Source organism: Sebastes fasciatus, chromosome 8 (assembly GCF_043250625.1).
Source record: "Sebastes fasciatus isolate fSebFas1 chromosome 8, fSebFas1.pri, whole genome shotgun sequence".
Lineage (NCBI taxonomy): Eukaryota > Metazoa > Chordata > Actinopteri > Perciformes > Sebastidae > Sebastes > Sebastes fasciatus.
Window position 1 is genome coordinate 31,983,889 of NC_133802.1, and position 26,329 is coordinate 32,010,217.

At 43.8% G+C, this 26,329-nt stretch overlaps 1 protein-coding gene and 1 long non-coding RNA gene across 18 annotated transcripts in view; one reads left to right on the plus strand and one right to left on the minus strand.

Annotated features, from left to right (window-relative positions):
* The window catches only part of casz1 (castor zinc finger 1), a 225,604-nt gene that overhangs the window by 158,540 nt on the left and 40,735 nt on the right, over nucleotides 1-26,329 (plus strand). For 7 of the 17 annotated variants that reach the window (XM_074645113.1, XM_074645114.1, XM_074645115.1 and 4 more), the window contains one exon: nucleotides 22,786-23,346. In XM_074645113.1, the coding sequence (XP_074501214.1) occupies nucleotides 22,830-23,346 (517 nt within the window). In that variant the 5' untranslated portion in view covers nucleotides 22,786-22,829. Of the gene's footprint in view, nucleotides 1-6,011; nucleotides 6,234-22,785; nucleotides 23,347-26,329 lie in introns of those variants that run through there. The other 10 variants (XM_074645102.1, XM_074645104.1, XM_074645103.1 and 7 more) reach the window with 5 other exon arrangements.
* Nucleotides 1-26,329, minus strand: part of LOC141773262 (uncharacterized) — a 69,457-nt gene that overhangs the window by 10,114 nt on the left and 33,014 nt on the right. The gene's annotated exons all lie outside the window — the stretch shown is intronic.

Genomic DNA, 26,329 nt, shown 5'->3' on the forward strand with positions numbered 1-26,329 from the left:
AGCCCAAACTGCTAGGGTGGCAGAATAACAAAAAAAATCACCAAACTTTCTCTACAAAGCCAGCCCCCCCCCCCCCCCCCCACACCCTCTCCCCCCACCCACCCGGCAACGTTTCACTGCACATGATAACATCGTCCGTCCACACACAACAAGTCCTCTTTCAGCTACAGATTATTAACACATCGCCGAGAGCTGCGGCGAGCGACTCACTGTTGTCACAGGGTCTAATATTTATATTTATCTAGTTGGGAGAGGCATTGACAAACATGTCACACACCTGCAGTTTTGCAGTAGACGTGCTACTGCAGTTTGGTGTCAAAGAAAAGAGCCTGTACAGTAGAGTTTTTGTCGGGGCGAGAGGAAGACTGTAATTACTGTCTGACGATTCATCTAGTCACTGCATAAAATAGTGTTTATCCAGCCGCCCGTGTTTCTGTCGCGGCTGAGGGAGGGGAGGGTCATGTTTTGCACAACTGAGACAGCTAGGGCAATCAGGAGAAGAATCGTGACTCCAAAACATTCAGCCTTTCCTTTCTTTCCTCTCTTTGTCTCTCTCTCTCTCTCTCTTTCTCTCGGGTTGAGAACTGGTGCCTTAGAAAATGAGATCTCCCTTTCTCCCCCCCTTTGACACACCCACACACAAATAAACATAAAAAGCTAATTTGTTAGCGCCCTCATTTTCAGAGGCCCGAGCAGGAGGAGAATATTATTGGGGGGGGATGAAAAAAAGTAATGCTTTGTCAAATGTTGACATGTGTTGCAAACATGGGGCCTTCAGCAGCAGCAGCAGTGTTGTTAGCAGTGTACAGCGGCTCAGGCACATTGTCGGCACATGAAGAGAGGATGCTTTGAAACAAGATTAGCCTCCAAATGGCCTCCCCCCCCCACCACCCCCTCCATCCATACCCCTGTGCATAATATGTGCGTGTGTGTGTGTGCACTAAGATGCTAAATGATCAGATCCACTGAAATATTTGTGAGCCTGGTTTTCTCCCAGAATGAGCCTGGGTGTCATGTGGTGTATATCACTGCACAGCTGAAGGTGTACACATTAGTCCTGCTGCAAGGCCCCGTTGTCTGGCACACGGTGTGGCTTTGGGTTTTCGCGGGCCAGGGAGCACACGTCCCCGTCACCGAGGCTACCTCCCCTTGGCTTTGGGTCAGGGTGACACTGGGAGGGGAGAAAAAAAAAAATCCATCACCCCCCCCACCCTAACACCCTGCCCCCACAAAAATGAATCAAAATTGGAAAACAACATGCAAGGTCCGCCTAATACAGGAACACTTGCAATATGCTGATGTTTTCTTTTGCACACTGTGTTTGCTAAATTGCCTTTGACTGCGTGCATCAGTAATGAAACTTTATGTCCTTGTGGAGAGGGCAGCAAGTCCGTTCCAGTTAGGACCGGGACGATCTCCCCTGTCTGGCTTTTGTAAGACTTTTTTTTCTCCCCCCTCCCTAATACACGTCCTTATGAATAAATGAAGCCCATGAAGTCATTTTTTCCATATTTGTGTAAATTGCTTTAAAAGCATTTTATCATGTCATAAAAAAGCGCAATTGATCTGCTGGGCTTAGCCCATTGGACAGCTGTGTGTTTTGTTAATGGCCACTTTGCTCCAAGCAGCTTATTAAAAAATTTATATATAAATGCTAAAATTGCATAAATTATTTAGATACAGTAAGCATTTTTTTGTTTTGGTCAGGCAGGGAGGGGCTGTTATCAGTATGGAAATTTACCATAGTATATTATCTGCTGAAATATAGTAATATATCTGCCCAGACACATATGTGTCCTCCTCACTGCTGCACCCCCCCTCCCATACATGCAGAGGCGCAGGGAGGGAAAAAAAAAAGTATATATTTTTTGATGACTTCGTTTCAGCAACCACGGAATGTCACCCATATCCTGGTTGATTGTACTTTCGAGTTTTATGATGTTTTTCCATTGATTTGTTTCCCCGGCGCAGCTGCCGACCTCTATTGAGGGACGAACGTAATCAGCGCTGACGCAAATTAGATGGTTATTCGTTTCGAAAATTGACAGAAAAACAATAAAAAAGATGAAATGCTCCCAAATCAATAGATATAATGAAATTCAAATAATCCGAGAGATGAGGTCTCCATGGCAACTGATAATGTGGAAAAGAAAACAATTTAATAAAGGACAGACACGCTTTGAAAACAGATTGGGGAGGGGGGCGGCTGTAAAGCGGGGAGAGGAGAGGAGAGGAGAGGAGAGAGGAGAGAGGAGGTGGGGAGATGGAGGGATAGAGGGAGGGAGAGAGAGAGAGAGGGAGGGAGGTGGAGGGGTGTTTGTGGCTGTAGTGGTTGCTCTATAGCTTGTTTCCCCCGGCGTGTGAAGGATCTGTGTCTGTCCCAAGGACACCGGAATAATTAGAAAAGCTTTCAGGCCAGAAAGTGCAGATTCAGGTTTTAATACACAAAATTATTTCAGGGGCAGTGAATCGGAAAACCATTTGTTGGTGACCTTCCTGAGAGGCCTCTCCCCCCCCTTCCCCGGTACAGGGCAAGATGGAGGCTATGTGGCAGCGCTGCCTGAGTTATGGCATATTTGTGTTTTTATAGAGGCAAGGGGAATGGAGTTGGGGAAGTTGGGAGGGGGTGTGTGGGGGTAACGGTGTGTGTGTGTTTCGGTGTGTGTGTGTGAGTGAGGCTGGGGGGGGCTGGGTCATAGGCAGACCTTCATGTTGTGTGTGTGAAGGGGTGGTGGGGGGGGTCTGGCAGGAGTTTAGGAGGAGGGAGGGAGAGCAAAGGCAAGAGGGAGAAAGTGAGGCAGCGAGGAGAAAAGGGGGAAGTTGCAGATCCGGCTGTATTTACAGATCAGTTGTCAAAAGGAGCCATTTAAGGGGAATGCGCCCGTTCCTGCGCCGTGACAGGCGAGGTGCCTGTTTAAAAAGCAAAAAGACAACTATGAACCTGAGAGGGAGATAGTCAAACACAGGCTTTTCCTCTGTTGAAGACAGACAGAGCAGGGGGTGGCGAGGGGAAAGCGAGTGGGTGTTAAGTGACTTCATTTGTAGTCTATTTAAGGTATGTTTTACTTGTCCTTGTGCTGCTCCTCCAACATCTAATACAGGGGCTGCTGCGTTCTAGTTAGGAATAATGATCGAGTGCATTATTTCCTGTAAATACAAATGACTTTCCCTTCATCTGCCTAAAAACCTGTATTTGATTTCAGTCTTGCTGTCAAGGGAGATTTGCCGCTGATGCAAACAGCGATAAGAGTCGAACCAAAAGCACGGCACTGTTTCCCTCATTAGCTTATCACAACTTTTAAGTATGTACACTTTCTGGTGGCTTTATTCAACATCCGTGTCCTGCTCTTTTAACATCCTATTTTCTTTATTACTCTTTGTCAACGTTTCGAAGGCGAGTGCGTGGTTGGGCGTTGGAGCCTCGTCTGTCAAGCAGTGACTACCATATTTTTTTGTGTCATTAGGAGGCTTTTGTTTGACTCAAATAAAAAGGTGATCCACCCTCTGTTCAAATGATACAAACAGCAGGTCCGGGATATCTTGAGCTCAGATACCCTTATCCTGTTCCGGGCGGCAATAAATGGAAAAACAAGTCCTCGCACAGGACTGATAATTACTGTTCTGATATTTTAATAGCATAGGATCCTGATCGGGATCGCTGCTTTCCTGCAATATAAACCGCCATAAAAGTTAGGCAATATATGATAAAAAAAAAAAAATGTGGGATCAAGTTCCACATAGTCTTTCCTAGAAGTAGTTTGTTGCTTAATGCACAATTAAGGTGTACAAAGTGTATCTACTCCGATGGTTTCATTCTTATTCTCACTTGCCTTTTTAAAGCATTTTCCACCTTTAATTCAACACACACAGAAGATCATTATAGACACTCTGATAGATCTTCCTTTTCTTTTCAACCCGGGGGGGATCTGCCCTCATTCAAAGGCAAACAGAGATCTGACATTCTTCAGCAGGACAGCTAATATTCTCCAGTATTGATATTACGATGTGAAAAGTGCCCCACAAGTAGGAGAGAAACTAGAAATTCCCCACTGTACACTAGCTAAGAGCCTTCAAATCTAACATGCCAGTGTCAATGAAGACTGTTTTCTTTTTTTAAATAATGAAAAAAACAGAATAGAGACCTGTAATACGAGAGCCGATAGGCATCCGCTGTGTGTTTGTGTATGAATGTGCATGCACATGCACACTGACACACACATAGGGCACAAAGCACATGTTATCACTGTCAACAGCAGCAGTAGCAAACAGCAGCAGTTGTTCTGTGTGTGTGTGTGTGTGTGTGTGTGTGTGTGTGTGTGTGTGTGTGTGTGTGTGTGTGTGTGTGGAAGTGTGTATGCTTGTTAAGGGTGTGGGAAAAAACTGAATCACAGAATGTATCGCGATTTTTTAATGCCAGAATCGATATATTTGCTTCATTTGAGTCTATACGGAGGTAGAAGGAAATTACCGCTTTTATTGTTGTAGTCTGAGTAACGTGACGTCATATCCGTTCTGTATCCGTCACTGAAAACAAACAGTAGCCGGCCGGCCGTAGCGAGCAGAAACTGGCAGATACGACAAAGCAGAAAACGTCGGAGGGTCTGCGTGGATACGACCTGCACCCTCACATGTTAAATCCAACGTGGTAAACACTACACATCCAGTAAAGTACAGAAACACTTTGGGTTTCACACGTTGGCAGGAAAAGCAGAGCTAGACATCACGGCTAAAGCTGCATGCTAACTGTCACAGAAAGGAAACGTTATCGTATCGCGGTAACGTGCAGGATCAAGCCGGCGGTCGCTCTCATCTCCGTGGTCAAATGGGCCGACGCTACAACTGTAGAGCACCCATATACTGACATTTATGTTAAATGCATTCAAACGGCCCCAATGGAGCTGACCATGGATGTATAAAGAGAACGGAGCTGACGGGGGAGCTAGCGACGACGTCCGGTTTTCAAAATAAGGTGTTAACAAAAGGAACTGTATATACAAAATACATATATGGAAATAAGATTGGATTATAATCAACAGAAGTATAACACATTACATGTCCCTTATAAATTAAAAAGAAATAGCACTAATTTATGAGGTCAAATTCTTAGATTTTTTTGGTTGCTGGAAAAAAAATTAAAAACAATTCATCTCTGACTACATACATGCTGAAAATCAAACACTTTTACTGTGTTAATTTAAATAGTTCCCAAAGTAAAAGTCCCTAGAAGTGTATGATTCAACTTATTCTCATGGTCTAGTGGTAATAAAGTTAACAAAAATCCCAATAAATCATAATATCAAACCACAATACTTAAAAAAAAAAATTGCAAATACATCGAATCGGCACCCAAGTATCATGATAGCATCGAATCGGGAGGTAGCTGTCCCAGCCTTGTGCACAATCTCTCTCTGACTGCTGCCTCTGAGAGACTTACACTGTAAGTCAATCTGTATGTTCATACGTCCGCGAGTGTGTGTTTGAATGCGTATGTGTGTGTGTGTGTGTGTGTGTGTGTGTGTGAGCCACTACTGTGCTACACTTCAGGGGCCAGGAGCCAGGACCGAGCCGAGCCGAACGGTGCTGAACAGGGCTGCAAAGGGCCGAGGGCCAGCTCCCTGTGCACGCCACCCACTTCACACCTGTCTCTCTCTCACACACACACACGCTCACACACATACACACACACAGCTCATACAGCCGTGCTGCTCGGCACAGGGCTCTCATTGTAGCAGTGACAGGAGGGCGCCCGTTAAGTGGCTCTCTCTTCCTGGGGCCTGTGTGTGTGTGTGTGTGTGTGTGTGTATGTGTGTGTGTGTGTGTGTGTGTGTGTGTGTGTGTGTGTGTGTGTGTGTGTGTGTGTGTGTGTGTGCGTGTGTGTGTGTGTGTTGTGTGTTTTGTTCCCCCATGTGGCTGTGGGGTGGAGAAGGGCGATGAAGGACCCCTACTGGTAAAGTGGGTAAACTCGCACAGCCTCGACATCTGTGCTCAGAGAAGGAGGGAGGGAGAGTGTGGGAGGGGGAGGGTAAGGAGGGAGGAGAGATAGACAGCGAGAGAGGAGTGGGAAAGAGGAAAGGAGAGAGGGAGGGAGAGAGAGAGACAGAAAGAGAGAGAGAGAGAGATAGCAGAGCCTTGGCAGAGAGCGGTTGAGGAGAAAATGCCTTGCTTTGTGGAGAGAATCCTTCCAGGGCAGGAGGGAGAGGTGAGACAGAGCGCAGAGGGCGGTCTGCTGCCAGGTAAGACTCTCAACACACCTTCCTCTCTCCTCCTCTTCCTCTCCCCCCCCTCCCCCCCTCTCTCTCCCCCCCTCACACAGTGCTACCTCGAGGTGAACGGGTCTGCTACTAGTTGCAGTTGGCATGAGTCAGGCACGCATGTGTAGTGATGTGGTGGGTGGTGTCAGAAAGAGAGAGAGAGAGAGAGAGAGGCTGAATGAGAGAGTGAGGGAGCAGAGCAGGTGTAATGTTTGTCTTTTTAGACAGATTCTGCTTAGTTTTTAATTACAGATGCACATTGTAGTGCAATTGATGTCAGCGTTGTGATTAATTAGTTTGAATGGCGTGTCGCTTCCTCAAAAGTTTAGTTGTTGACTTTTTGTATCACGCTTTATAGAGCTCCACACTTCCACTTTTCTATATTTTACAGTTACATTTATGACTTTCAGCAGTGGAAAGTACATTTATTCAAATACTGTTGAGGTGCTTTTGCTTTCTATCTTATTCTACTTCAAACTTTTACTGCATCTCAGAGGGAAATACTGTAGTTTTTACTCCGCAGTATTTATTTGACATTTACAGTAATTGGTTACTTAACAGGTTAATATATATTTTTACAAATAAAATGTATGATCAGCTTCCATAATATGATGCATTGTTGTAGATTAAACTACACAACAGTTTTTAAATTAACTCCACCTCAATGTTGCTTCCATGTTAATATATATATATATATACACTCTGAACTTTCAACAATTGTTGTAATGAGTGTTTTTTTTTACTTTTTATTACTTTTTTTACGTCTTACTTTTTCTTTTTTTGAATGCAGGACTTTTACTTTATAAATTGTGGCGTTGCTACTTTTACTTATGGGGTTTGAAGACTTCATCCACCACTAATTACACTTTACTTTAAAGCAAATACTTTTTTATTTATTATAACGCAATTTCTGGCTGTTAAAGTGATCAAAGGCTACACAAATACACTTTATTTGACTTTAAACGGGCAAAAAAAAATATGATCTAAATACACTGTTCCGCAGGCTAAAAATAGAAATTATTAAAAAAGCACCTAAAACTCCTCCGCTCTGATGTCAAGTGCAGATGTTTTTCGGATGTGACACGAGGTGATTTGCGGCGTTGATTGGGCCGTTTAGATACAGATGTTGTGATTGAGAGGTTTGTCATCGGAGGGATTTTCCACTCTGCCGGTGTAAACAGTGTCTGTTGAAGAAAAGGCTAAAGAGTCCTCGTCTCCCTCGTGGCGAGAGACGCGGTTCGGAGAGGAATAATCCTCCTCGTGCACAATTAGATTTTCTCCTTTTGGTTAAATAAATACTGTGTCTGTGAACATAAACACAGATTTACATGCAGGCCCTGTGGGTGTCTGTCTCTCACTGCCACAGCCTGGGCCTGATATTTCTTGTCAAGGCCCACAGGAGAGAAAAAAAAGAAAAAAGAAAGACGAGGCAGAAGTTGGCCGGCTCTGACTTCACGCTTGCTGTTTATTTGTTTTTATAACAAATGGAACCAGCTTCCCGAGTGAAAGGTGAAGTCAGAATTGAATTTGGCTTGCGTTACCGTGGCGATCTGGCAACCGCTCCCGTGTCCCATAGGACTGCTCTGGTTGCTGTGTGCCGGGCGCGTGTGTTTGTTATTTAAAGTGTACGCTACCGCTCTACGTGCATATTGTGTGTGTGTGTGTGTTTGAGTAGTGGGTGGTGGTAGCAGCATTCACGAGAGAGACATTTTACTAAGCAGACATTTCCCCCTCTGTTTTCACTCTGACCTGTTAGGAGATTGATGACTGAATTGTGGAGTACATGTTAACAGTAACTGGTGATTTATGAAGATACTTAGGGTAAGTGAGGCCGCACAGGCTGGAGGGGAAGAAAAAAAAAAAGATATAGCCTTTTAAGTTAATGCAAAAATATAGCCTTTTTAAGTAATAATTGTTATTACCGCTGCAGGGTCTGGAGAGAGAGAGAGAGTTAGAGTTGTGATGTGCACAAAGTGAAGCTTCTCCTTTCCCTTTGGCCATCTTTGTTTCAGGCCTTTAAAGTTTGACTTCATTCAACAGTGTAAGTTTTTGTAAGAAAAAAATAATAAAGGAAATATTAAGGGAGGGGGAAAAAAATTATTTACCGATGTATTTTTATTTATTTTTTTACGATTTTGAAATCAATTTTTTTATGCCAGAAATGATATATTTGCTTCATTTGAGTTTATTCAGAGTTAGAATGACGTTACTGCTTTTATTGTTGTAGTCTGAGTAACATGACGTCATATCCGTTCTGTATTACCGGCAGATACGACAGAGCAGAAATGTTATCGTATCGCGGTAATGTGCGGTCAAGCCGGCGGTCGCTCTCATCTCCGTGGTCAAATGGGCCAACGCTACGACTGTAGAGCACCCATATACTGACATTTATGTTAAATGCATTCAAACGGCCCCGATGGAGCTGACCATGGCTGGTTAAAGAGAACGGAGCTGACGGGAGAGCTAGAGACGGACTTGGTGGAGTTAGCGGAAGTATACACGTGTGACCACGTCCTGTTTTAAAAATTAGGTGTTAACAAAGGGAACTGTATATACAAAATACATATATGGAAATAAGATTGACTGGATTATATTCACCAGAAGTATAAAACATTACATGTCCCTTATAAATTAACAAGAAAATACCATTAATCTGTGAGAGAAATGTATTAATGAATAATTCCTGACAATGACAGGACATCTCTGACTACATACATGCTGAAAATCAAACATTTTTATTGTATTCATTTAGATATCTTCCAAAGTAAAAGTCCCTAGAAGTGTATGATTAAACTTTTTCCCATGGTCTACTGTTAAAAAAAGTTAACAAAAATCGCAATAAGTCGTATTATCGAATCGCAATACTACTAATCGAGATGGGTGTATCGTCCCAATCCTAGAAAATATACTTGCATTTAGATATATAGATGGATAGATAGCTAAATTTGAATATTTGAATTGAAAAACGACTTTTTCCTGGGTGAACCACAGTGGAAAACTTCTCCTGGATGAACCCTTGCACTGCAACAAGTGCACTGTGTGTTTTGGCAGCGCCCCCGTTAGCCAAAGATCCCTCAGAAAATCCGCATGCAATTTTAGAAGAATCAGATTCTTTCCCTTTCCTTGGCTCGTGAACTCCCCCGTGATATTATGCACACGGAGAATCCTCCCCTCTATTCAAATATGAGATTCAATCCACTTGGATGTGATCTATGGCATTTTTAAGGAATAAAGCAATTTTGGGGAATACGGAGTAGTGCTTCCCCTGGAAGAGGGATGGCTTTCATTTTTTTTCAAGGCACCTCTTAGACTGAGTGAAATGTTTCCCCTGTTCGCTCAGGGACGACTTTATTTCTTACCAGGGATTTAACACTCACTCAGTCCCCTCATAAATACAGCGTCCCTCAGCCCTTCGCTAGCCATAACTCATGCACTAACTCTCTAAGCTAACTAAACTCATATAGCAGAGCCAACACTTGTTTGTCTTTTACCTCAGCCTCTCTCTCTCTCTCTCTTTCTCTTTCGCTCTCTGTCTCCTTCCCTCCTCTCAGCTGATTTACACATGACAGAATCGTCTCTGAATACCGTCTCACCCGGCTCCTGCGCTGATCTCCTTGGCCCACTCGTGGAGTGGGTTTTAGAGAGAAATGTGCATTTGAATATGAGCCAGCCTAATCTCCTTGAGGCTATTTAGAGTGAGCCTAATGCTCCAAGAATGAGCGAGAACAACACCGGGGAAAATGCTGACGTCCCTCTCTGCGTGTCACAACACAACTCAGGTCTCCGAAGAACGAGGCGAGTCTTTGATTTGCTGATGAAAATCTTTCATAGAAAAAAAAAAATCCTGCTTTCAAGGCACCTGTTGGAGTCTCGTTTTAATACCTGTGGTCTTTACTTTTTTTGTATCTCAACGGTGCAATAAATAGCAGCTGATAAACTTTCGAGCCGTTTCACTTTGAGCAGATGAAAGTGCTCAGGTGGGATATTACAGTACGGCGGAAGCCTTTACTGATCTGGTGCCGATTGGCATTTTGGGAGGAGACGGCCTTTCTGGCGTGGTTCCCGCATTGGTAGTTAACAGCCTGCTAGTACCTTCTGTTCTCTCAGCTCCTCCAGCATCTGAAGACCCTCTGAAGTCAAAATCACCCATTTTGATGTCTCATGGCAGCGCCCGACGTTTTGTTGTATTTGCGTCTGAAAACGCCGGCCCTGCTTGGAGGAATTACCCTCAGCGCTCGTCGGTGTCGGATGGGGGAGGAGGGTTATCGTTGCTCTTCTTCTACCCGCCACCCCCTCACATCTCCCCACTCTCCACGCTGTCCTTCCTTTCTTTTTGATCTCACCATCAAATCTTCAAATGAGTGACGTTTACCCGAGAGCGGCCTGGGAAATGGCTGGCTGAAGAAGACGTTTGAGAAAATGCGCCTGAGCAAGCTATCACCTTTGATAAAGCCACAGCTCCAGTGGGAGAGGAAGAAGAAAGCCAAACGAGCGAGAGCATTGTTGGTAATGAAAAATGCCACGCGAGGGAGAGCGTCTCTCTGATCACAACCAACAATGTACAGTACAACAGATACTGCAGTGGTAACATCAAGCACTTCTCTGTTGTCGTACCACAATGAGAGTTTTGACCCGGAGGACTGATCTGAATCGGGGCTACCACACTGTGCCTTTATTGCGCATCAGCTGGGCACCGAATAATCTCATAATACAGCGCTCACACACACACTGGCGCTGTCGACAATGCTGGCATACTTTCAGCTGTGTCACCGGTTGGCAAAAAGGATGGCAAGTCGCTTGAAAGCGCTGCAAAAAGAGAACGAAATAATGGATAAGTGGAGGGTAGTCGGAGGCACCGAGAGCAAGAAATGTTAGCTTTAGTAATTACTACCTCCATAGAGAAGCAGCGGAGAGGACAGTGAGGCAAGCGAGCGCACGAAGGAGGCCCCGTGTGCAGATAATGAAGGGGTATCATTGTAGCTCTGACAGCGTTAATCTTAGAGTGCTCCACAGTGTGTGTGTGAGTCTATCTGGTTGTGTGTGCAGCACATACTGCCGGGTTGTACGGAGGTCGTGGTGCAGTGCCACTGACTCTCGCCCTACCAGTACGACCGGCCCACCTGACAGCACAGTTTATCCGACCGTGTTGACAGTCGCCGCCTCTCCAAGGCTCCTCCAAGACGATCCTCAAACTCTGCTCATCCTCACAAAAGCGCCGGGATCACCTATCAGCACCCGAGCTCGCAGAAGAGGGAGGAAGAAAAAGAGAATAGAGCGAAGAAAAAAACGAGAAGAGCAGTCCAACTTTCTTTGTGCCTGGCTTTTTCTTTTTTCCCCACCTTCCCCCATTTGAAGTTGTGAGACACTCATTTAAGCCTCATCGCACACCAACACGCGAGAAAGTGTTATGAATATGTATCAACACAACATATGGCAGGAGTAGCGCTGGGACTAGGTGTGTCCAGAAGGGTAGAGTGCTGCCGATGCATTATTCTCCATTCAAATTACCGCGGTTAAGCATGCAGCGGGGAGCGGAGAGATGTTCTCCACCTCTTTAGACGGGGCAGGAGAAGAACCTGGATGAGGCGAGAAACAGCGGGAACAAGAAGCTGTGATGAGCACAGTAGTAGGGCCGGCTGAGTTTCCTTGATTTAGTGGATTTTTTCTTTCAGCAGGTTCAAACCCAGCGCTCGCTGACACGAGCGTGATTAAAAGTGATATTTCTGACACATTAGGATGCGCACGGGAAGTAACCTCCTCTAAAGCGTTCATTATTAGATGCATGACAGACCTGAATATTTATAAAATAGGTTTTAATAATTAATAGCAGCAATCTGCTCCCGTAATTCATCAGATTTGCACTTCAACAGAGTATCCGTTTTCACTTTAAAATAATAATAAGAGGAATATTAATGTCGGAGAAATGTAAAACGGGCAGCTGGATGCAGTGCAAATAGGAGAGCGCTACCGTGTTCACTTCTGAGGCTCTCCTTTAACCTGTCACTTTTCAAATGAAATTACATTTTTAGCCGTCAACGCTGCGCCGTTTTAAAAAAAAACAACCAAAAAAACCTTCAGTTGTTTGTGCTCGACAATTTAGTGAGTGAGCTTCTCACAAATGTGGCAAGTCATGAAGATAAAGATGCAGGAAACAAAGTGGGTTTGGTGTAGAATGCAAAAGTAGTCGCTGTGGTTTTATCAAAAGCAAATTTATTTGTTTGACTCAACTTAGCAGCACTTCCTTTTGTATACTGGGACCCAAAATAGACAGCACTCATTTTTTTCCCCCCGTGTGAAGCAGCTTTTTTTCATCTTTTCACAGTCATTTCACATTTTTTTCTCTCCCTTATTGTCAGTGTTGTTTTATCACACCTTCAAATTCAGTCACGGCACATTCCTCTCTCTACTGAACTCCCAGAAACAAGAATGTTCCTGTTTTAGGTGAAAACTGCAGCGTTTAGTTCCGCCTTCCAGTCCACATTGAACTTTTTTTCGGTAAAGCACGCTGTTTTTTAGTGCCGTCACTGACAGCAGTGGCGTGTTTATCCTCGCTGTGGAGTGCATAGAAATGTCAGTGTGCGTATTTGACAGAGCGAATGACCTGCAGCTATGAGACAGAGAGCCGCAGAAGGAGACCACAATGCCCTGCAAGCACACACACACACACACACACACACACACACACACAGACACAAGCACACTTTATATTGGTTACAGCCACTTAACATACAGTATGTGTTCACAGAGTATTGTGCACATACCCACACTTCACTTTAAAATGTCCTATATCATGTCAAAACTATTGTCACTTTCATCCTGCTTATCAGAAAAATAAAAAGATAACAAACTAAAGTTCTGGCAGCCGAGTCACAGCCACAGGGGCTAAAAAATGCAAATCCCACGAGCAGGAAGACTCACTCTCATCACTTCCTCCCTACGAAGAATGAATTCTGATCAAACTTTAATCGTGCTTCATGAGAAAAAAAAACATTGAGCATTGAATGGGATGAAAAAAAAGGAAGTGTTTGAAAAAGCCTCAGATTTTGAGCGAGCCATGGCTAGCGGGTTCAGGTAAAGGCTGGCCCACACTAAAATCTTAACAGATGTGTAAAATGTGTGAGAGCCCACACATAACGACACGTTATGTTAAATTGAACAGTTTTATTCCTGCACACCACACACTAACAGATTCATTCATTGACAACAGGAGTCCTGGCTAAAAAAATGAAAATCTCTCGCTATCAAACGTGACTTTAGTGTAAACAAACATGGCGGAAGAATTAGTGATGTTTTTACTTTGTACTGAAAATGCACAAAGGATGAATGAAGTCATGAAGACACGTTAAATAAACACTTGTGTTGTTGCCACAAATCAAGTTGGTCCTCTATTTCCGAGCTCCATCTTACTTTATGCTTCACGTTTAGCATTAGCTCATGCATTAGCCGTGGCCACCATGATGGTGGTGATTGTCAGGAGGGAGGAATCGGGCCCAAAAACCAGCTTGATTCTCTGCTGCTCGTTCCACTGCTCGACTCAGTTTTGGTACAAGGTCCTTTTCTCTATTGGAGTGGTTCTATTTGTACCATCCACAACTTTTGCTAATGGAAACACAAATATAACCGTTCTAATGTGTACCAAACTGAACTGGACTGAACTGGACCGGTAGAGAACCTACTCAGGGTGACATTTTAACGGGTACCTGTGATTCATTCTACCGCGTATAAAGTCCAAAAGAGGAAAAGTCTGTCAGGCAGAGCAAATGTTTTAATGGGAGCCAGGGATCGATGTTGTCAGCGCAGGCATCCTGTCTGGAAATACATGCTTTTTTTTTTTGGAGTTAATGTCACCTCCTTCTTTCTTTTCAAGGAGAGAGAGAAAGAGAGAGAGAGAGAGGTCAACGAGATCTGATGCAAACGTTCCAAACCGGGCCGAATTTAGGGAAATTGCTCAAAAAACATTGACTCTCATTCACAAGGCTCTCGTATCTGAAAAACAAATTTGGAACGTAACCTTGGAAATCAATTAAGAAGTCCCTGGGAAGCTTAAGGAAAAAAGGAAGAGAAAGGTCCACCCTTCTTTTTTCCCTTTTTCCTCCCTCCCTACACGTCTTTTCCTCTCCTCCACTTAACTCGGATCTGCCCATCACAGCGCTGCCTCGTGTGACGAGGCTTTGTCAGCAGGGGCTTTATTTCATTCTTTTTTTTTTTAACAGCAGAGTGCCTTATATGCTGTCAAAATGTCTTAAGAGTCTTATTAAAGAAATGCCACAGCTCATTTCCTTGTAATGCAATTCATATGCTGGTGAAAGGGGGCATGTCTAAAGATCTAAACAGCTTTGCTTTTTAGGCTTCACATTAGGGGTTATCTGTGAGGGCTTGTCATTGATTGACATTATCTGGCCTGACAGGGCCTCATATCAAGGTTAACCTCGTGGACAAAAGTGCCACCCGCACGGACACACACATGCACACACACACACACTCTTTCACCCACACTCAAATAAGGCACCCTCAACTTCCTGTTGCGTACGCGTGTGTGCCGGCTTCGTCTGTGAGTGTGTGTGTGTGTGTAAGCCAGGTGGAGATTTCCAGACTTAATTGATAACTAATGGAGCGGCGTGTGCTGAGTTTACCCCGGAGGATTGACACTGTGTGTGTTTGTGTGTGTGTGTGTGTGTGTGTGTGTGTGTGTCCTGTGGCGAGATAGAGGGGGTAGGTGATGGGGAGAGGATGGGGATGACTTACTCAGCAGTGTAGCTCCGGATTCTGGTAAATTAAATATGGCCCCAAAGATAATGACATGGAGTGACATACACCAAGTCTGGCGGCTCCTGACCTCTTAGGCGAGCAGGCCGCTCACTTCGCCACGGAAAAAAAGTGTGCAAGTAACACTCACAACACACACACACATCTCCCCTTACTCCCTCCCAACAAGCCACAAAGGCAAAGAGAGATCCCCGTGACCAAAATACAACTGAAGCAGTTAATCTGTACAGATATTAGCTCAAGGGCCCTTGAGAGGTGCACCGCTGAGCCCCCCCCCTTCTCCACTGTACTACCCACACTGCCTTGCTACCAAGCTCGGCAACCGTGAGGGAGGGACACAGGGGTCGTCTGCTCATTTACCATGGCGGTTGGCTTATCAAATTGCACTCCCGGTGTCTTGAAACCGAACATGAGGAGCTGAGCTTCAAAAACAAAGCTGCAGGAATAAATTTCCCTTGTTTCAGTCGGTGGAAGCATGGGACTGTGTGTGCCATTGTGTCTGCTTTTTTTTTTTTAAAGCAACACTTAGAAATTAAGTCGTCATCTGGCGCCAGCTGGGAGTCCAGATTTTGATGTACAATTTTAACAACTTAGCCGCGTGTCCCATGAATTACCCTAAGCAGCAAACTCAATGAAAGTTGGCTGTTTTGGTACGTGGCTGTCAGATCGGTTCTTGTCACTCGTGTTTTTTTTTTTCCCTCCCTTAGACCATTTTAAGCTGCTTGTCCTCTGTTCTGGAAAACACCATAATTACCCTGTTTGTGATGAAGCCGGAGGGCGTATTTGTCCTTAGATTTTCAACTTTCCTGCCTGATTGGCCCTCAAGTTCAACGTCTTTCCTCTTTCCGTCTGCACTTGAAATATACATTGTATTCTTCAGCCATTGTCCTGTGCCGTTAGTTTGTGTGTGTGTGTGTGTTGCTTGTGTCTGCCTTTGTCCTGCAGTGTTTTCTTTGCGGTGTGACGGGAGCGTGGCGTTTGGCTGTGGGGCTTGTGTTTGATAACAGCCCCCGTGGACTGATCTGAAGTGAAATAGTCCAAACGGGTCCTTCAAGGTCGGCACCCCCCCAGAAAGACAGCACACGACGTGCAAGGTCACATTCTGGACTAAAAGCAATAAGTGCTTTATTGATAGGAAAAAAAAAAAAAAACAACAAGCAGGCAGATGTGCAACCAACTGATTAATAATAAAATACGTTTGTGAGGGAGAAAGGAACAGGGGGAGGGGAGAGAAGACAGCTACCTCCTGACTCTATGTCCATGTGTACTCTGTGTGCACGCATGTACAGTATGTTTCGGAGAACATTGATCCTGTAGTGGGACCTAAAAAAATCCATAGAAACCCCGTGGTTAAAACTAGAGCTGGGACGATACAGCTATCTCCCGATTCGATACTATCACGATACTTGGGTGCCGATTCGATATGTATTGCGATTTTTGTTAACTTCTTTAACAGTAGAATATGGGAAAAAGTTGAATCATACACTTCTAGAGACTTTTACTTTGGAAAATCTCTCAATTAATACGGTAAGAATGTTTGATTTTCAGCAAGTATATGGTCATCATTTTTTTTTCCAGCAACCCAAAAATCTGGTGAATATAATCCAATCAATCTTATTTCCATATATGTATTTTGTATATGCAGTTCCCTTTGTTAACACCTTATTTTGAAAACCGGACGTAGTCACATATGTATACTTTCGCTAACTTGCGTCAGCTCCATCGTGGGCCTTTTGAATGCATTTAACATAAATGTCAGTATATGGGTGCTCTACAGTTGTAGCATCGGCCCATTTGACCACGGAGATGAGAGTGACGGCTGGCTTGACCGCACGTTACCGCAATACGATAACATTTCCTGTCCATGACAGAGTTAGCATGCAGCTTTAGCCGTGATGTCTAATTCTGCTTTTCCTGTCAATGTGTGAAACCCAAAGTGTTTCCATACTTTACTGGATGTGTAGTGTTTACCATGCTGGATTTAACATCTGAGGGTGCAGCAGGTCGTAACCACATGGAACCTCCGTTGTTTTCTACTTTCTCGTCTCGGCTCACTGCGGTTTGTTTTGCTTTTCACAGATACGGAACGGATATGACGTCACGTTACTCAGACTACAACAATATAAAAGCGTTAACTTCGTTCTACCTCCGCATAGACTCAAATGAAGCAAATATATTGATTCTGGCATTAAAGAATCAATTTCAAAATCATAAAAAAATTAATCAACTTTTTTTCCCGCCCCTAGTTAAAACCAAATGTGACAGATCAGTGCTGGTGTCAGTTTCCCAGGCGCTTCATGCCTGAATCATTTCTGCAGTTTGTACAGTGTGAAAGTACCGTTTAAAAGAAGATCACAAGCTACTCACTTCTCCTGTTTTGACAGTAATCTGCCTATCATATACATCTCATCAGTATCATGTTTTATAACCGAGATCAACAGTCACCGTAGGTTCCTTTTTTTTTTCCATTCAGTCACTTTATGAACAATGTGGCTTTTGTACTGCGCCTACTGTGCTATTATCTTTTTATGAAAATAAGCACAGGGCATTGGACTGTCGTCATCTTTTATGTGCCTTTATCGCTCTCTCTCTCTTCTCTCTCTCTCTCTCTCTCTCTGTCTCTCTTTCTTTTTCTCTCTCTTCCACAACCTGGCAAAACCTGCCGAGTGAGTAGAGCTCTAAAGTGGATCAGTCAGTGGCAGATTTAGATTTGAGATGGGGAAAGCTAAGTCCCAGACCCAGTCAAACCTGTTTCTTCAGGACGACTCTGAGAGACTTGGAGATTTCAATATGCTCTGCCACTCCCTTCCCCTCACTGATCACCTACAGTAGTCCCCCCCCCCCCCCCCCCCCACCCCCTTCTTGCTCCTTGGTACAGTAGTGTACACCCGCCTTTACACCCCCCCTCTCTAAATCCCTTCTCTACATAAACTTCTCCTCAGACGTGCCCACCCCTAAACCCCCATCTATCAACTAGTTGGCAATGGCATTGTTTTTAATCATCAGAACCTCAAAATTATTATTATCGCTTCTGATGCGGCAATTAAAACTTCAGGTCAGAGGCACAACGAGCGGTGATCAGCAGCCGAGCTGAGAAGTTTTAATTAGACGATCAGAACCATTAATGCACAAAAAAAAGGTGTGCGCTGGGAAATTAACGGGAACGTCTTAATCAGGGTTAGCGACTCCGAAGAGGAGTCAAGTGAACAGAGAGCAAAAAACAAATCATTTCCGCACCACTGGGACAAAACTCAATTAAATATGCATGCGGAAAAATGGAAATTTCTCAGCATCGGCTGCACCGACTGTTGGAAAACTGTGGCAAAATCTCACGGCGGGGTCGACGACCTGCTTATTGTTATTCTCGTGTAATAAAAATGAGAGAGGGGCCAGATGCTGGGGTCTGGGTGTCGTGGCGTAGTTGTCCATCAGTGGCTTTCCGCTCGACTTCCTTGCGGCTGCCGCAGCCTCTCTACCGTGCAGCGGGAAAGAGAGAGAGAGGGAGAAGAGGAAAACATTCTCTTCCTGCAAGCCGTAAATTTACAAAAATAAAAACATGGTAATTTTCGAGTGTGTCTGTGTATGTTTGCCTGTGTGGCTCAGTGATTTCCCTGAAACACTCGTGCACACACAAGCTCTCTCACACACATACATCTCCCTTGAGAGCCGGAGACACAAAAGGTTCACTGAGCTACACACAGGGAGCTGCAGCCTCGCCGATTAATCTGCCAAAGGTTCATAAAGTTATAACTGGGATTTCTTTTTTCTTTCTTTAAAGAGCTACAGCAACTCTTGGTCGCATATTGTAAAATAATCCTGAGCTGAACAGACATCTCCCAGACCCTGTTTGTATTAATTAACTCCTGATATTGCGGGGGGTTTGTCCCTGTGTCAGTCATGTTGGAAACTCAGCAGGAATCTTCAACAAGCCTCGTACCTGTGTTTGATTAGGTGAAGAGATAAGCTTCAGTTTAAACAGGTAATATCTACGTCTCTTATATACAGACCCTCCTGTGCGCTCGCTCCGTACACGCTGCAGGGAGTCGGCGCGTTTATGGTGCAGCGCTGCACTTTGAATGAACAAATAAAGTCAATTTTTCTACATGTCGTTTACGTGACTTTACATCTTCCATAAGATGATTAAACAAGCGTTTTGGACATGAGCCGTCCGTCTTGTATGACGAAAAAGTGGTAAAGCCGTGACCCTGCCAGTCACGACCAGTCTCAACTCCCACATGCTTTACCCGTAGCTGCCCTGATTACAGTCTGTGCACGTTCGCACAAATAATGCACTTCCAACAGCGTTATTAGGATCTGAAACACCACTTGATTGGGCATGATATCATTCTGGCACACAAGCAGAGACTCTGCATCAAAAACCAACAAGACCTGTGGGGCTTAGCGCTGTGGAAGAGTAAGTCTGTCAGCGCGGAGGGCTAGACTCGAACACAAGCTGTGTCATCCGGGCAGGCGCTGAGAAGAAACAGGGCTCCAGAGAACTTTGATGCACTTTATTTTAAGATGAAAAAGAGCCTGACCTGGTCAAAAAATGTATTCAAATAGTTGCAGGGCTTTTTTGCTCAGGTTTTTTGGCCTTATACAGACAGTATATGGCGCTCCTTTGCAGCCCTGCACTGTTTCCAGTAAAAATAGTGTCACAGTTAACATAAGCATGTTGGAAAAATTAGTTTCAGCTGTTGTGTTCAAATTCAAACCTGCCTGCTTTTTTTTTTTTTTCCCCCAGTGCTTACTGAGGTGTCTCCTCCTTGACAATTAGCACACCCGGCTAAAACAGACTGTAAATAATGTCCAACGCGTGTGACAGTGTTGTTTTTCTGTCTGATATTCATTAATAAGGCAGAATGCTTACTGGACTCTCAGGGAGGTGGGGGAGTCGGTCCCAGAGGGAAAAGTTGTTCTTTCATGTAGGTCCCCGCTGATTTTATCTCATTGTACGCTATCATGCACACAAACGACTTGAGGTAAACAGCTTGGTGTTACCATAGCAATCCCTATTGTAAGCAATGGCACAAAAAAAGCTGCCGTGGACGGAAACCCTCAGCATAAATAATAGTTTAGACAGCTTCCATAAACCGTCGAACCATGGCACGTTTCTCCTCACGGGAAAGCAAACAATATTAAATGTTTTCAAGCACGTCTTACCTTTAAAAAAAGAATATGAGCTTAAGCTGTCTGATAATTCAGTTAGAGGCCTGCTTAGATACTCAACCAGTAGCACTTAGCTCCGTATTGTTAACAGAAAAATCACACATAAATACTCACTAATGGAAAGAAACAACGGTGTCGGGGTCATTTCCTACAAGGAGCCTGAGATTGCAATGCAAAGGAAATCGGTAGTTAAAGCATGAAATACTGAACACAGTAAACAGAAAAAATGACCTCCACTGCAACACCCAAATGACCTCAATCTTCCTTTGGAGAGTATTTCTAAAAAAAAAAAACTTGAAAATTTATGTCTTCCACTTCCTAATAGTTTTTCCAGCTGATTTCTTTTTTTCAAAATTACTGTCTTCTCAAAGGTGACCCTTTCACCCCCGCCTGCAATTGTCTAACACTAAATTGTACAGTAATGTGCCGGTGATATATGGCCCCCCCTCAAAACTACATAATTCCTGCAGCCATTGTTTCAGAGAGGAAGCCCGCAATGTAAATACAGTAACTGAGAAAGCATGTGTGGGGAGCGCGGGGGTGCATTGTCTGGCGACGGGGGTGATCTGTAAAAACTCCTTTCGAATTGTATATCCTCTAATGATTCCACAGCTTTGCAAAAGAAAATGAAAACAGGATTTTATGTTGCGCCGATGTGATTTACATAATGCCGGCAATGGCTCACACATGATTGTGCTTGGCTTTATGGCTGAGGGGGAAAATGAAGAGGCTCGTACTCATTGTTATAGAAAGTGAATTGAGTCGCTAAGATAGAACTTTGTTACCTCTCGTATCGCACATTTTTTTGTCTGCTGAAATGGTTGTGTCCGTAGCTCAGTATTATCTTAACCACAGTGTGGCTGAGTTAAGATTCAAATACACACAAAGGAGAAATATCTCTGGCTGTGGCGTGCTCTTTAACTGTTTTCAAAAGCTTTACATATCTACCAAATGAAAACAAGTTAAAATGCTTGTCTGATCCTCGGCGGTGCTTTTCTTTTTGATACCATAAATACTAAGTTAGTCACGGTCACCTCCTCCCTGCTTTCTAAAAGTTATTTACAACTTGATAAAGATCTGGCCTTGATTTTGATTATGGAAAAAACGCCGTTGGAAGGTGAACTTTGGTGGCTCTGGAAATAAAGTGAAAGGTACCAGAGTGCAGTTTCTGCCCTAAAAAGGCAGCTCTGGATATGGAATGCCACAGGCAGCTGTTCCTGCCTCATCAGAGGACATGTTATAAAGATAGCCCCACTTGGGTTGAAATAATGCCACCCATTCCTGCCCCAAAGCACACTCTATCATGCGCTATTGTTCAGAGAGGCCACACGGGGGGGGGGTTGGAGATGTTGAGACTGTGCAGTACGTCTTGTTTAAGTAAAGATATGTAAAACTACAACATTTCTTTTGTTTGATGTATCTGTGTTACTGTCTTGGCTAGAGCAACAGTAAAAGACATTTTCATTTTAATAAAGTGAAACCAGCAGCCTATACAGAGGATTGGGTCTAAAGCTGAGCATATACTGTACGATTTTAGTTTCTGGAACGAATTTTGAGCCGTACGACTCATTTTAGTTGGACCGAATTTCTGCTTTGTCAGGCGTTGTTTGCCGTGCACTGTACAGGGGGGAACGAGGAACGATTAACTCCTCCATTAACAGTCGGATGAATTTCTGACATGTCAGAAATTTTGGTCGGCCGTCCACAGGCTCTCGATTTCCCAACGTCAGTGCCTTTTTTCTAATCTTTTTACAGTAATCAGAGCGTAGCTATCAAGATAACAATGGTGGCTAGAACAGATATAGTAAAACGAAATGGACTAGCCATGCTGTCCACGTCTTTCTAGCCTCCTGCGAGTCCATATACGCTGGCGGACCGTACAGTTTGAGCACATAAATCGTGAGCTTTGGCTTTACATTGCAAACGATTGACTCGTACAGTAGGAGTAGGAAGTACACAACAACATTTCTGAAATCATACATCGTTTTATCCCACTGAATAGCCAACATGAGCTCCAAAAAGAGCAAAAGTACTCAGCCTTTTTCCCTCCACATCCTGACAGCTTTTAATGCTGTGCAGCCCCCCACTCAGTGGCAGGACCACAGCCTCTTGAGGTGAGAGAGAAGATAACATTTCACAGTGTCTCTATAGCGCTGTCATGTGAAGGATTATGTAGCCGTGTATTTGCTGCTTGTAGTACCGTAGGGGGTCTGATACCTATCTGCCTGTGGTTTCAGCTGCCTCCGCTTTTTTTTTTTTTCTCTCCTTTTTTTTTCCACCGCCGCTCTAAACTCTGAGCTGACCGAAGAGGTGTGACTTAGAAAGATATGTACAGTATCTCTGTGTGTCCTTCCAGTCTTGTGCTGTTATTGTTAAGTGCTTTTGGATGTTATTAATAGCAGCAGTCACTGTTGTTCAGTGTGGTTTGTTACTGACATTGAAAAGCTGGTTCAAACTCTCTGGTGATACTGAAAGTATTTAAAAAAAAAATGCTTATTGAGTGAAAGGTGGAGTTTTTTTAAAAGGTAACACAGATAATTGTGATACTGAGCAACTTGAACTCATCTTAAATGTTTCTTTTTGTTCTTGTTTCCTTTAGCTGAAAGGAGTTTATGCACTGAAACGACCTCAGGAAAACCCAAGATGGCCGCCAAAAGGAAAGGTGGCCTAAAACTCAACGCTATCTGTGACAAGCTGAGCCGCCAGGTGGTGTTCGAAAGTAGCTCCCAGAATGCTGAGGGAGACCAGAGTGTAGCGGAGAACAGCGAACGTGGCAGTTCCCACTACGATGACAACGAGACCAACTTCCCCGAGAGCCTGAACCTCACTCAGAGCCTGGAGGAGGACCAGAAGAGACGCGAGGCCATCGAGAAGTGGGTCAATGGCGAGTACGGCGACGAGCCGCCGGCTCACGACGACGAGCGAGAGCACGAACTGAAAGTCAGCAATGACGAAGACTGCCCTCCCGAGGGCGTGTACATGGTGCAGCCCACGGACTGCAGCGACGACGATGACAACGTGGAGGAGGCCGAGCCCGCGGCAGACTCTCGTGATGGCAGTTACCATGACGACAAAGAAGCTCAAGACAGGCCTACGAAAGAGAAAGCCTACATGCCGCCAAGCGAGGCCCAGAGTCGCCAACCACCTTTCTCCTCTACAGGTACATTTTGACTCTCTGTACTCCAATCAGTTTTCTTTACAGAGAGCCGAAGTCCCTCCCCTCCCGGTGGACCCCAGAAAATATGTATGGTAGTCAACGGCGAGACACAAATATTTTTTGATCCCGTTTGATTCGACTTTCTTGACTTGCAAAATTATCATTTAAATTGACAAACATCAGATGGGTGATTCATGGCGCAATTCAAACGGGATCAAAACAAATATTTGTCTCTTGCCGTCGACTATCATTCATATTTTTTAAATAAGATCCCACGGTGGTCCACCGGAAGGGGCGGGACTTCGCCTCTCTATTCATCTTAAAGCAACGCTACCTTTGCCCTTCAAAACATTCCCCTCCATAGTATTAAGGGGCAAATGCTGAGATAGAGAGCGGGTGACATTGCCACATCCACATAAGCTTAAGTGTGCCCATTATTGGAAAGAGACACTCTAGAGTTACATTATGAATAGCCAGTGACATTATTACCCTAAAGACAGATTCAACTGGCAGGCCACGAGGGAGTATGAGGGGGTGGGGGGGGACAGGAACTTGTCAGTGTGTGGTTAACTGCACAAAGAAATTCATAAATGGAGTAGGCTTACAACGTAAGGCTGTTTATGCACTTCTCTCCCAACAGCTGTGGGCCAAGAGCGCATGGCAGGACCAGGCTAAGCTTCATATTACACCCAGGATTACATATTGACTCTTTGATTTTCCCTAAGCTTCACTAAACTTAGCTTCAAACTCCTCTGTTACACGGAGTCGTAGTCTGCCGTGGAGGAGTTTTTCTCCACAGTTGTCAAATCTTTGTCAAATAAAGTCAGAAATAAGGAAGTTACATCGCAGTTATTCTCACAAACAACTGCAGTGTATTTATCCTGAGCAGACATTGGACATACTTTAATAAATTCCCCTTAATGCAGTGTGCTCATGTAAATGACTCGTAATAACCCCATGTTTAATTGTGACATGATGTTCCCACGATATAATTCACTGATTATCAAATAGATAAGCTGGCAGAGAGTCATTCTGACTAAAGTAGCAACAGTTATGTGTTAACACAAACAATCTTTTAAGAAAGTACACTTTGTGACCCTTGAAGCCAGATGCACACGCACTACATAGGAGAGAGTGGCCTTTGTATAGCTAAAACACAGAGCTGTAAAAAGGTGAAAAAACACGGCTCGGGTTTATATGAATAGATAAAGCGTGTGTCGCAGACACACAGAGGTGAGACCGGTTGTTGCGGTACAAAAACAAGTTTTGTTTTGTGCTTGCTAACCTCCACTTTAACTGTTTTTTGGTCTTTCATCTAGGTTTAGGTATCCACCTCAGAGTCATGTACACATGCTCTATTTGTCTGCATTTCTTTTTGTTTAACAGCTCTGGCCACACACACACAGACACAGACAGACAATTGAGGGCAGGGGCTTCTGAGAAAATGAAGCAGGTTTCATTTCAGAGGCAAATGAAAAAGGCTTTGTGGTTTTAATTAGTCATTTTGTGTTTATTTCATGGCCGTAAAAAAAAAAAAACGCCTGTCTGTAAATATGTATTACTGTTGTGTAGCAGGCCTACACCTTTCCCTCCACTGGTTCCCTTACTACTTTACATCTCACAACAAAGCCAGAGTGTTTGAAGACTGCGGGGAGAGCAGACTGCATCAGTTGCAAATCTCGTCTTTAGAGTGTTTTTTTTTTTTTTCTCAGAGTTGCTCTTTGTTGATTGTAACTAGGGCATCTATATTGCCATGTTTCTGCTCAGCTCACAATTAAAACATTTTTTTTCTCTCCTCTCTCTCTCTCGCCGCTGTCTTTCAAAGGCTGATGCGGAGTGCACATAATTATGCATATAAACATAGTGGCTTAATTATCTCTCACAACATCAGTGACAATGTAATTAACAAACATTGCAAGATCAATGAGAGAAACTGCGACCTTCAAAACATTTAACTCCTCGCATTGAGGCATCGTGCGGATTTCCTATCAGTGCAAAACCCCAGAATACTTTTCCTAGATAATTTAGATGTCGCATTAGAGCCCTCATAAGCCAGAAAAAAAACAAAAAACAATGAATAAAAACTATGAAAGCAATGACAGAGATGCTCATAGCGATGGATCAAACGAGCTTGACCATGACTTCCATTTGCAATTCTGGGTTCACTGTAAAAGGTTATTGTTCATTTCAAGCTGCTTCAAAGCCCCCTCTATTTACCGCCTGTTAATTAACTAACCAAACAGCGAGGAAGTTTGAAGCTCCGTACAGTTTTGTGTGTGTCAAATTAGTCCAAACAAATGCACATAGTGTCATTTATTCAAAGCAACTCTTTATTAGGCTGTCCATTTAAACAAAACACACTTAAACTAATTCACTAACATGAACACAAATTGCTTTTTAAAACTAAATTATTGTACCATATAAAAAGACTCACACTATTCAAAACTTTCTCTGACTGAACTAACACTGCATGTTATTAAAACGTTTTTTTTTTGGTTTACATTGTGCATGTGTGATTCAAAAGTGACACCCTTTAGAGGGTATTCGAACTCTAGATTAGTCCATATATAGCCACTAGCATGCACCTTTATCATCAGCGACACCTCTGCCTCTCAGTCCTGTGAGCAGAGGAGCCGTGCCACACTGATGGCCATGTTTGGTCAGCCAAAAGGAGATATAATGCCCATCTGTTATCATATCTGGGAGGGAAAATGTGGCCTAATTGCCTCAAATATAGACAAGGCAGGTCTGTGCCGTGTTTTGCTTGCCTGAAGTGTCAAGATTAGGAACCACTTGTTTGTAGAGTTTCCACTGACAACAGCTGAGGGGAAATGTCAGATGTGAGGTTTATTTATGTATTTTTTTATATTTTGGGTGGTAGCATTAAAGCCGTTTCACACTAAGCACGGATTCCCATCAGAGAAATTCCCACAGAAATTTATAAAAACTGATTTTGTGGGTTCTTATGAATGCTTACACACTCCTG